This window comes from Marmota monax, unplaced genomic scaffold, assembly GCF_021218885.2.
Source record: "Marmota monax isolate L192 unplaced genomic scaffold, Marmota_monax_Labrador192_F-V1.1 WCK01_AAM20220418_F8-fsc00020, whole genome shotgun sequence".
Lineage (NCBI taxonomy): Eukaryota > Metazoa > Chordata > Mammalia > Rodentia > Sciuridae > Marmota > Marmota monax.
Window position 1 is genome coordinate 10,066,142 of NW_026692912.1, and position 11,852 is coordinate 10,077,993.

The 11,852-nt window shown below is 45.5% G+C and overlaps 1 protein-coding gene across 1 annotated transcript in view; it reads left to right on the top strand.

The window, feature by feature from the left end:
• Positions 1-11,852, top strand: part of Pappa (pappalysin 1) — a 232,771-nt gene that overhangs the window by 153,654 nt on the left and 67,265 nt on the right. Inside the window, exons 11-12 of the mRNA XM_046451913.1 lie at positions 10,038-10,151; positions 11,091-11,226. Of these exons, the coding sequence (XP_046307869.1) occupies positions 10,038-10,151; positions 11,091-11,226 (250 nt within the window). The remainder of the gene's footprint in view (positions 1-10,037; positions 10,152-11,090; positions 11,227-11,852) is intronic.

Below are 11,852 nucleotides of genomic sequence, written 5' to 3' on the forward strand. Positions count from 1 at the left end.
GACCCTGAGATCTGCTGCTATTTCCAAAGCTCCAGGAGGGAGGAAGAAGGTATCTCTCTGCTCTGCACACCCACCCTACTACACAGGAAATGCTTCTTTGCTTGATTGTCTGTGCATGCCAAATAATAAATCCTCAAATTGAAAGAAAGGCAATCCACCCCTCCCCCACCCCTCTATCTCTTTAAGACAAGCATCACAGGGGAAAGCTGCTCTGGAGGCCTGGGGAAAGTGATAATTGTTTCTAATGGTCGGTGACAGAAAGCCTGGCTCCCCCTCCCTCCTCTTTTTCCACCATTGTTATTAAGTGTGTAAAAAGGAGGTTGGAGGAGGGGATTCAAGGGGTGTGTGTGTGTGTGTGTGTGTGTGTATGTGTTCGCGAGCGCACATGTTGTGTTTTCTATCAAATTAACCCTTGATTGCCTTTAAAGTGCATATGTTTACTAAGTCAATTTGGAATAAAGAACAGAGGAGACAAGTTGGAATGGACACAGGAAAGGAGAAGACCCCAGTAGGAAAGGTCTACCATACTCTGAAGGCAGTGGAGGGAGCCCTGAGTCTGGGGTTGGAACATTTGGGTTGCATTTGTTCGTTGTTTGCATTCATTGAGATAAAATATGTAGACTACTGTTGTTGTTAGTTTGTTCTTGGATCCAACTGATATCTGTTCTGTGCCTACTTTGAGCCTTCCTCTGAGTTCATACTGAAGATATAACAAGCAAGCCCTCAGTCTTGCCCTTGATAAGCTAATGGGAAAGTTCAATTGCAAATAGCATTGGTTTCCTAGGCCAGTTATGACCACTTGTGAGTGGGTCCCCTTGGCTTGTTCTGAGATGGAGTAGAAGCCAGCACTAACGGGAAGGGATGTGGGTGTGATTATTGATAAACTGTCCTGGGCAGGGACAGGAGAGTGGCAGTGTTGATGTGATGCTTTGCCTCAGGCCCCAGGGCGTGGCACATCCTACCAGCCATTAGCCTCAGTTTCCTATCTGGGAAAAAGGGGTCCTGCTGACAGCTTTCTCGCAGGGCAGTTTTAGGATTAAAAGACATAACAGACGTAAACCCACTCTGCAGTACGTGAGACTCATTAGAGGAATCATTGTGAATACAATTTTTATCATCAGCATCATAGTTATTGCACATCAAGCCCACGTTGGCCTAGGATAGTGGACCACTGTCTGGCTGCAATGCCTTTGATGCTTAGGAATAAATCCTGGGCCTCCTGGTGCCTTCCCTGAACCAACTGCTTATTGTCATTGTCTCTACAGCCTGGCCCAAGCCTGTGGGGATCTGGGCTCCTAAATCCCCCGCATCCCCCATAGACTCTGCACATTGCCTTGAAAAAGCCGCACGAGTCCAACACTGGGCAGCACTTGGTGAGCCCCGCCTGGTGACCTGCATTGGACCCTGATGAAAAGGGGAGATAAATCAGGCCTGGCCACTGTTCTTGAAGCTCACACAGAGAGAGACAGAAGGCCAGACAAGAAGCCACAATGCGGTGGGGACACAAAGGGTTGGACCAAGTCTGGGTGGGAAGGCAAGTCATAGGGACGGAAGAGAGTGGACGTTGAGCCACATGACCTTGGGTATGACTCCTAGGCTTTGGCGAACTGACTGCAAATGGAGATAAAAATATTTATTCTCATAGGAGCGCTCATGGAGGAGAGAAGATGTCACACTCAGTCAGCACCCCGTACTGGTCAACCAGCTTTAAGACTCGGTGCTTGGTGGTCCCCCGGGGGAGCACAGAGGAGGGAGCTAGACAGGTTTATGGAGGCAGTTTTATTTCACCTAGTCCACCGTGTCCCTGTTTCCCGAGCCCTTTATAGCCGTGGCCCGATGGGCTGCCTGCCTCCTGGTAGGGTTTCCTTCCTGCAGTCTTCAGGGCCCCGAGCTCTTGGTGGTTTATATCAAGGAATGACTCTGCCTCTCTTGTAGCGTTTCAATTCTTGAGGAAATAACTTGGCATTGGAACTGCAAGCCTGAGGTTGAGATGTGGCCTAAAGAGAAATATTATGAAACACTGCCCGGCTGTGTGTGTGTGTGTGTGTGTGTATGTGTGTGTGACTCGTGCAGTCACATGGAGCATTCCTGTCAGTCTGCCTCCCCACACGCCTTCCTCTCCACTCCTTCCCCTTGCTTGTTCTCTGAGGTCCCTTGCAGGTTCCTCTGGATGGAGAGATGACACCATAGAGGATGAGCTAGAGGCTTGAGGAGCACCTCCTCCTTCCCCTGATTGACAAAAAGGCATGGAAATCTGTAAAATCAAAATTCAATAGAAACCTCATGGCGTGTCCCTGGGTGGGAAAATACCAGAACCCCCACTCCCCCGTTGTCCCTCCGTCTCCCCGCCTTTGTGTACATCGTGTGTGGGTGGAAGATGAACTGGATTTTAAAAACCCTTTGAAAGCAAGACATCGTTAACTCCTCTAATTGAAAGCAGTCTTCTGCAAAGGAGGGGGATTTGGAGGTGGGTGGGGTAGTGCATGGACTGGACGAAAGTCCCCAGGCCCTGGATCCACAGAGCCCTCTGCTTCTGTAGACTGTATACCTGACTCACCGCCAGCCATTCTGGCCCATGGCAAAGGCCATAGAGTTAACTGCGTGTTTCCAGGCCAGTCTGTCACCTCTATTGAACGGGACTCTATTTTCCCATCTGTTGAGTGTGTGATGTTTGGGATCAGGATTTCTGAGGACATTCCCAGCTCAGACAACCAAAGCTCTGGGCAAAGAACTTCCACAACTCTTTTGTCAGTGTAAAACTGCAAGTACAAAATGATGAAGGAAAGAAAACAAACCAGAAAACATGTTGCTGGAATGACTGCAGTAAAATTCTATGTCACTCTGGGGTTGTCTTTGCCAGAGAAGGTGGCTGGGAAATCATCCCTCTGTTTCAGAGTGTCAGAGACGTTAAGACCCGTGAGTCGCAGAGGTCGACAGGATGTTCGCCTGGTAGAGTGGTTTTGTTTGTGTGTTTGTATTACCCTTCGTTTGAGTCAATGTTCTCTTCAACGGCATTCACTTGGAAGAGGCTAGAAATCAAAACCTGGCAGAACCCTTTGGAGGTGAATTTGTCTTCCTCTGTCTTTCTAGGAGTGAGAAGGGTGAGGGGTTCAGAGCGGTGAGCAATTGAGGCAGTTTCAGGAGACCGGCCCCCCTGCCTGGCAATCTGAGGCTCCCCCCCATCCTCTGGCTCCACCCCACGGCAGCCCTATAAAGACTTGCTTTGGTCTGTTGAAACAGCTTCTGTTTTAGGAGAAGGCAACAAGGAGAAATTCTCAGACTATCCCCTCTGTGGCTGGGATTTAAGATCCACCTGGCACAAATATATCTATTCACTTGATGGATCCTGACAGCAGCCCTGGGGGGCAGGTTCTTTACGCATTTTTCTTCAGCCAGGCACAGTGGCACACACCTCTAATCCCAGCAGCTCAGGAGTCTGACAGGAGGATCACAAGTTCAAGGCCAGCTTGAACAACTTAGTGAGATCCTGTCTCATAATAAGAAATACAAAGGACTGGGGTTGAAGCTCTTTGCTAGAATGCTCTGGGTTCAATTCCTAGTATCTAAAAAAAGAAAAACAAAATTAATGTACATGGTTCAGAGTGGGCTGAGTTTGTACCTGGCTTCGAATCCTGGTTCTACCACCAACTAATTGTATGACCTTCGGCAAAGTGACAGGGCCTCGATTTCTTTATTTATAAAGCGGTTATCATAACTGTACCTACCTCACAGGCTTGTTGTGAGGATTGCATGATTTAGCACATGCAGATTCTTTAAAATCGTGTCCAGGATGAAGCAGCCACTCCGTATATGTTGCCATTGCTGCTGTTGCAATATCCACTGGCCACCTATGATTTCCTCTGTGCTGGGAAGGCTGCTTGGATTTATTTGAGAATAAATAAAACATGGTCCTCACCTTGGAAATTGTGAGACTTTAAAGGGATAGACCGGACTCTAAACAACCATAATCTAACTTGACAAGTGCCGTGACTGAGGCATATATACAGAACTATATGGTCACGTAGGGAGAGCAATTAATTCTGTGAGCAGAGGAGGGGTGACATTTGAGACTGCCTTTGAAGTGTGTGTAGTATTTCACAGGACGGACAGTGCAGGACATTGGTGTGTGTCTGGGCACAGCATCCGGGATGGGGGTCCGTGGTGTGGGAGAGTGAGCTGTCCAGGGAGAAGGAAGCACCGGAGGCTCGTGTGATGTCTTCCTGGTGGGTGGGAAGGAAAGGGACTGGTAAGGAAGTTGGTGGAAGTGGCTGAACCCAGCCTTCAACAGCTTCTGTCAGCTGTGTCTAAGGAACTTTCCATCCTGTGGACAAGATGGCCATGAGGGATTGATGAATAGCAGGGCAATAGGATTAGTTTCTCAGCTTACAGCAGGCTGCGAATGTAGGTGACTGCCACTGGAAAGTGGCAAGTGGTCCCCTCTTGTCCACCAGAGGAACCCAAGGCTTCAGCAAAGCCCAAGCAGCAGTTTGTGACCAGCCCAGAATGAGGAGCCAGGGGATCACAGTCTACTTCCTGGCTCTAATAAATGAGTGGACCTGTGATCTTAAAAGGGTCATTCAAAACCTCTGGGCCTCATTCTTCTCATCACAAATAGGGGGCAAAGACTTCAACCTTATAGAGTAGATATGAAGATTTTATTTTTGTGACTATGCAACCCAAGTTATTAGTACTGTGCATTCTTAAGCTTCTGGGGCCTTTAGAGTTCATTCAGCACAACCACTGAATTTTACAAATGAGGAAACTGTGGGCCAGAGAAATGCCCATCTCATAAGTAACACAGCTGGTACTAACCCAGGTCTCCTGTATCCCACTGGGTTTATTTGAAGTAAACTCAGACATTACTTAAGATGCTGGAGAGTCTGAAACATTCTGCTAAAGAGGAAGAGAACGTGAAATGCCCCTTGGTTTCTACAGGTGCAAAGGCAAAGATGTGAGCCCCAACACTGATTTCTGTTACGGCTGCCCCAAGATTTTTTGGGGGGAAGAAGGACAAATCTTACTGGGTTCTGCACAGCAAAGGCAGAGTCAAGAGATGTAGGACAGCAGGGCAGGGTGGTGCACACCTGTAATCCCAGCAGCTCAGGAGGTTGAGGCAGGAGGATTGCAAGTTCAAGGCCAGCCTCAGCAACTTAGTGAGGCGCTATGTAGCTTTGTAAGACCCTGTCTCAAAATGAAAAAAATAAAAAGGCCTAGAAAGGTGGCTCAGTGGTTAAGCACCCCTGGGTTCAATCCTTGGTTAAAAAAAAAAAAAAAGAAAAGAAAAGGTGCAGGGCATAAATGAGAAAAATGTGCTCATTTTGAGAGAAAATTTTGCATTTCTGTAACAACTTTGCGCTTACTAGTGAGTGACATTCTGCAAGATACCTCTCCTCTTTTGACCTCTGAAAAGGAAATGGTTTCAGTGGATAAACTATCCAAGTCCCCTCTAACTATGAAACTATAAAACAAGAACGTTTACACATTGTTACGCAGAGGACAGAGTACAAGAAAGTGCAGGCAGGCGTCTCTCCCTATGACGATTGCAAAGGACTGTGCAGAGGTAAATCAAGCTGTTTGTGAATGGCAGTGAGTTATCTGTCCATGAAGTAACCAAGAAGATACTGCGTGATCTCTCCTCCAGCCCTGAAGGGACCTGTGAGGGTGTTTGTCAGCCCAACCAACCGCAGTTGCTCTTTGCCTAGCTCCGTTACATTTTTGCCTTCACTTGATTGTTTCTTTATTAATGTATTCATTCCTTTGTTCGTTCACCAAATAACAATGTTTGAGTCATTCAAAATAATACTTTCTGGTTTTCAAAATTGTGTTTTCTGTTGGTAAGAGCACCACAGGAGATCGACCCTCTTAACAAATGTTTAAGTAAACAATGTTTTATTGGTAACTACAGGTAAAATGCAAACAGCAGATCTCTAGAACTAACTTGTCTTGTTTAACTAAACTTTTATGTCCTTTGATGAGCATCTCCCCATGTATCCCCGCTGCCAGACCCTGGTAGCCACTAATTCCATCTTTGAGTCTATGGGTTGGACTGTTTTAGGTACCACATATAGATGGAATCATGCAGTATTTGTCCTTTTGTGACTGTAATATCCCTAAAGTCCCTTCTTCTTGTTGTCAGCAGCAGAATTTCCTTCTCTTTTTAAGGATGATTAGCTTTATTTTTCCCCTTTCGTATGGGGATTGAAATCCAGGAGTGCTTTAGTGTGGAGCCACATCTGCAACCCCCTTTTTAAAAAAAATTTTGAAACAAGTTCTCATTAACTTGCTGAGGCTGGCCTTGAACCTGTGATCCTCTTGCCTCAGCCTCCAGAGTCACTGAGATTACAGGTGTGTGCCACTGTACCCTATGAGGATGGGTAACATTCTGTTTCAAACATACACCATTTTCTTCATCCATGCATCTGTTGATGGACAGGTGGTTTATCATCACATCTTAGTTATTAGGAGTAATGCAGCAATGAACATGGCAGCGGGAAATATAGAACATTTCAGCTCTGAAGAATCCCTTCCTCATCTTCCACAGGAAATGAAAATCCTGCCCGTGATTGAAAGGAATGCTTGTTCATGTGAGTGTGATAGAGGTGAACGGAGGTTACCACATTTCGTGCACCAACATCCCTGAAGCTGCATGGCTGGGAAGAACCTCAGCGTCTTTAGGATTTGGGGTGCAAGTTTGGAGAACAGGAGGGAGAACAGGATGGCTCTGTAGGAGATTCAGGAGATGTGCAGATTGGGATTGGCAGGAGATTGGGAGACATGAAGGCCTAGAGTCAGCATCACTGGAGAAACAGGGAGAGGAGAGGACGAGTGGATAGTTGAGGAACTTGGGGTGATGGTTGGGAGGGCGTAAAATCTACAATGATGTGCGATGTGACTCTCCTATTTGTTCCCCCACAGAAATCTTTCTTGGTCAGCAATGCTTGGTGGAGTTGGATTTGCTTTTGTGGAAGGTGCAAAAAAGTGGGTCAATAAAAACAGAGCATCCCCATAGTCTGGATCCCCTTGGGGTCACACCTTCCACAGTAGCCAACCTTGTGACTTCAGCAAGGCTCTCTCTTTCCTGAGCACTCCAGAGCTGGGCATTTCTACAGGCTGTCAATAAATGGCTGTTGATGAGCATATTCATGCAATATCAATAAAAGCAGGAGGCTTATGGTTGCTCACCTCTCCCTTTGCCCCCAGCCTCCCTCCACCTCCCCAGAAATAGAGCTAATTTTAAGATCAACTAGGGCTTTGGGCAAAGGTTCGGCTGGATTTGTTTGTTCCTCTCTGATCTGCTTTAACTGTCCCTGGTCAGGATTGTAGCCAGCCTGAAACAAACACACAACTAAATAGAAAAACAGAAGAAAAAAAAAAATAACAGAGGCATATTCCTCTAAAGCCCTGTCTAGTGCTGATGAGATAAGAGGAAATCGTATTTAAGCAATAAGAAGGCTTTGTTCATGTTGGCAAATTCTCTGACAGTGAATGCTTTAGATGCAGAGATAAGACCCCAGCCTGGCGCTCAGAGATGGGCTCTGCCACACTCTGCTGGGAGACAGGCAGCTAAGAACACAAGGGAAAAGCATTCCAAAATGATACATGTCGAATTGCTGGCCTGGATTTCAAATGCCATAGATAGTTTATGCAAACTCTTGCACTGTTGTAAAGTGTAACACAATCCACTGGCAGTTCTGCCTAAGCCCAGTCTTGGTTGTTTTTGAGAAAAATAAATAAACTTGAAAATGTCTTCCAGTCTATTAAAGTGGCTGTGTTTTGTACTTAGCTTCCTTGGAATTAAGCTTCTAGATATTTGAACAACTGAATCCATGCCTGATTCCCAAACCATGGAATAGTTGACTCTTGGAACCTTTGGGCTCCATAAGAAGTTACCAGTGATATTCAGGAAACTACCATTGTCTTCCAAGGACCCACTGAATCCTACAGCCAGGCTGAGGGAAACTTCAACAGTTCTAAGTTTTAAAATTTTTTGAGTCAGCTCTATATATCAAATGGAGAAGAGGAGATGGTCTGGTTGTAACAGTAGAGTGGGAACCAAGCCGATCTCTCGGGATGCCATCTCCATGAGCCCTAGGGATCCACTGAAGACACTTTGCCAATCTATGACTACTGCAGCATCCAACTGTGCAAGCTTAACTGGGGTCCAAAGATGCAAGTAGCTTTCTATAATTATACCTCATATTTTGAGCAAGCACAGACCAGAACCAGGTCTCCTGAATTCAAAGCCAGCTATCTCCACTACAGAACTTTCTGGGTGACATTGCGGGATTCTCCAAAGTTGATTAAGCCACCTATCTTAACTTCTGCTTGAGGTTTTGAGAATGAATGGATGAAGATGTCATCATGAAGAGAAGCTGGGTGAAGAGTAGGAGGAGCTATTGTATTTTCTTTGCAACTTTACTATAAATACTGACTTACTTCAGAATGGTTTTTGAAGAAGGAAAGCACTGGTAGGTCACAATGCAGCCGTCTGTGTTAGTGCGGCATCCAGGAGCATCTTGCTGATGTAAAAAGGACTGTGACTTGATGTTTTCTGAGAGCTCCTGGTAGCCAGCATCATATGAACTAGTGATGGGTGGAGGAGCCTTTGAGTTTTAACAGATTTATAGATGGGATATTCAGCATGTTGAAAGGAGCCTTTGGTGGTGCCAAGAACAAGACAGGGTGACAAGATTCAGATCTAGTCTAGTTCATTGGCGCCCAGTGGATACAAACACATTGGTAGGGGAGTTGATGCTCATGATTTTATGCTCATGTTTTTCGTGGCTTTATGACAACATTTTGGAGTTCTTTTAATTCATAAAATTACATGGAACAATGTAAATCAAAATGCCTATACTTACTAGGTAAATGCATTATATATGCCAAGTGTATGAACTTCTGACACCCATAGGGATATTTTCATATTTCCTCTTGGCCTGTCTCTGCAAGAGAAATAACAATACAGATAAGTTAAATCCCATTTGTTCCCAACTTGCAGCACCTTTCCCCGCCCTTGATAACCACCCTGAATTTGGTGTAGATTTTTCTATGCTACATTCAATTCGTATGAATCCCTGGGAATATAGAGTTTTGCTTTATGTGATTTTTATAAATGAAATGATAATAAACTTTTTCATTTAAAAACATTTGAATGTATGAATAAATGATATTAATTCTTGGCACCTTTAAGCTTCTTAAGAAGTTGCCAGTGATATTTGGAGAACGAATATTTTCTTCCTAGGACCAACTGAATCCTAGACTCAGGGTGAGGGAAACTTTGAGAGTTAGCAAGTTTTAATACTTTTTGATATTTATAAAGCAGAGCAGTGAAGTTTTTTTCTTAAATGAAATATTATGATGTGCAGGAAACTCCTAAGTTTAAGCAATTCTGTTTATGTATAAATGTTCCCCTTTTCTTTTAACATCCTTTTGGTGTTATCTATTATTAAGAATGAGTGTGTGTGTGTGTGTGTGTGTGTGTGTGTGAGAGAGAGAGAGAGAGAGAGAGAGAGAGAGAGAGAGAGATTGAATTGCTTTTCTTTGATGAAACCTGGGCTCATTTTATAGTCTTTGCTTTGTTATTATGGCTCTGAGCATAATTCACAGATTTGTTCTAAGATAACCTTCTTGGCATTTGAGAATCTGAGATCAAATCTCTCCCAGTGCAGTCTGCCACACTCCCCAGGCTATAGTAATAGACCCTATTACAACCTAAGGACTCTGGGTTTTTACTTTCCTCTGAGCCTTTGCTTCTGTTCCTTCTGTCTGCAATGCTTTTCCCAGCTCAACTTGAAGTCAACTCCTCCAAGATTTGTCCCTGTGAGGATTTCTATATCACTACCACCATAGTTTCACAGCCCTGAGAATGACCTCGATACTAGAATGTAAGCTCCTGGGGCAGATGCTTGTCTATACATCCCTGCTTTCTCTTAGAGAATCAAGAACAAAATTGATGGATAGGAAAGGGTTGTTAAATTGAATCAAACTGAACTTTCAAGACCCTCAAAACATTCTTCTTCTTCTTTATCTTTTTCCAGGTGTGTCGAACCAAAGTGATAGATCTCAGTGAGGGAATCTCCCAGCATGCCTGGTACCCTTGCACCATCAGCTATCCATACTCCCAGCTGGCTCAGACCACTTTCTGGTTGCAGGTAAGCCTGAGTCTCGAGAGCCCTGGCATCTCCATCACTGGCACCCAGGAAGCACTGAGCCTCATGATGAGCCTTTCTGGACACAGTTCATCCACCCAGGAGGCTATTAATTAATAGGACAGGAAACAAAAAACACTTGGTACTGGGGTGCTTCCTGAAGTGGAATCCCTTAATGCTCATAGAACACCCCCACTCAGCTTTTACACTGGAGAGGCATTTGGATACCTTTTATCTGCCTAAACCTTTTATTTTTATTTTAAAATCAACTTTTCTACCATGAGGACTTTACTGATCTCCACAGAAATCAGTGACTGTTTTCTTTCTTCTGCATGAGTCTGGTCACTTGTTGGATGACATCCACTATAGGATACTCTGTAGCAATCTTCCTGACTGTGGATTGGTGGATTGTATTGATGTTGATTTATGTGTCACTGACCTACTTTAAACATCATGGATCCCAGAATTGCAAGGGCCATGTCTTATTTAACTTGATCTCCTTGTGGCCCAGTATGGAGGCTGACATGAATGAGTGATGGATTGTAATAAGCACGGTGTGGTTTTGTGTGTTTTGGTTGTGTACCAGGTCCTGTGCTAGACACTATTCCTGTGGTCTTGGTAGCATCTCAGTGACTCTGTGATGTAGCTGTGGTTTTTTTTTTAATCCATTAACTAGGAATGAGGGAATTTGAGCCCAGAGTGGCCCAGCTATCCACTCAATGTCACACAGCTTAGAAGGAGCAGAGCCAAGACTAAAGCTGACCTCAGAGCCAGTGCTCCTCACTGTCTTGTTGTTTGCCTTCTGCTTTCCGTCTGAGGCTCCAATGAAGAGTCCAGTTGCAGACATGGATGGAGATTCTCCTGAAACCCACCCCAGTGTGGCTGCTTCCCTCCCCTATGCCTGAGCACACGAGTGACCTTCTTGTGTCTTCTCCATTTCAGGCATATTACTCTCAGCCAATGGTTGCTGCGGCTGTCATTGTCCACCTGGTGACCGATGGGACATATTATGGGGACCAAAAACAAGAGACCATCAGCGTGCAGCTGCTTGATACCAAAGATCAGAGCCACGATCTAGGCAAGCCTGTTCCCCAGGGCTTGGTTGCCCCTGGTACCTGCTTCCTACCTGTCCAGGGTGGTTGTGAGGACCACAGCTTGGGGTGACCTCTGCCTTCCACTTTTCACTTTCTTGCTTCTTCACCATTGGGTGTGCCCATAGCCCCCATCAAGATGTAGTTGTATGTCCAGAGAAACCTGGATGTGTCTGCTAAGGGGACAAGGGTCAATGGCAAAGCCCTCCCTTCAGTGGCTTCTCTTTGTTGGAAACCTTAGGCATCACATGTGATCCTCAGAAGACTCTGGCAAGTTCCCCATCACCCATGTCAGCACCTGAGATCCATAGAGAGGCACCAAGGGATTGCAGGTCACACATCAAGTCAGGGCTGAGTCACCAGGTTTCAGAATCCCAGCCCATTGCTGCTCACCCCCTAATCGTTGTCTGTGAGACCTCCCCGTGGTGACATATGCCCAGCACAACCTCCGGAGAAGATCCCCGTGGGAATAGGAATAAGAAAGTTTCCTATCAGATTCAGGAATGGGGAGGCAGTTGAGGAAAGGGGTCCTACCAGCTGAGAAGCTGTCCTGGGTAAAGGTTCAAGTGAGTGGTCACTTGCACCTCCCCTCTGCTTGGGCCATGGTCGGGGG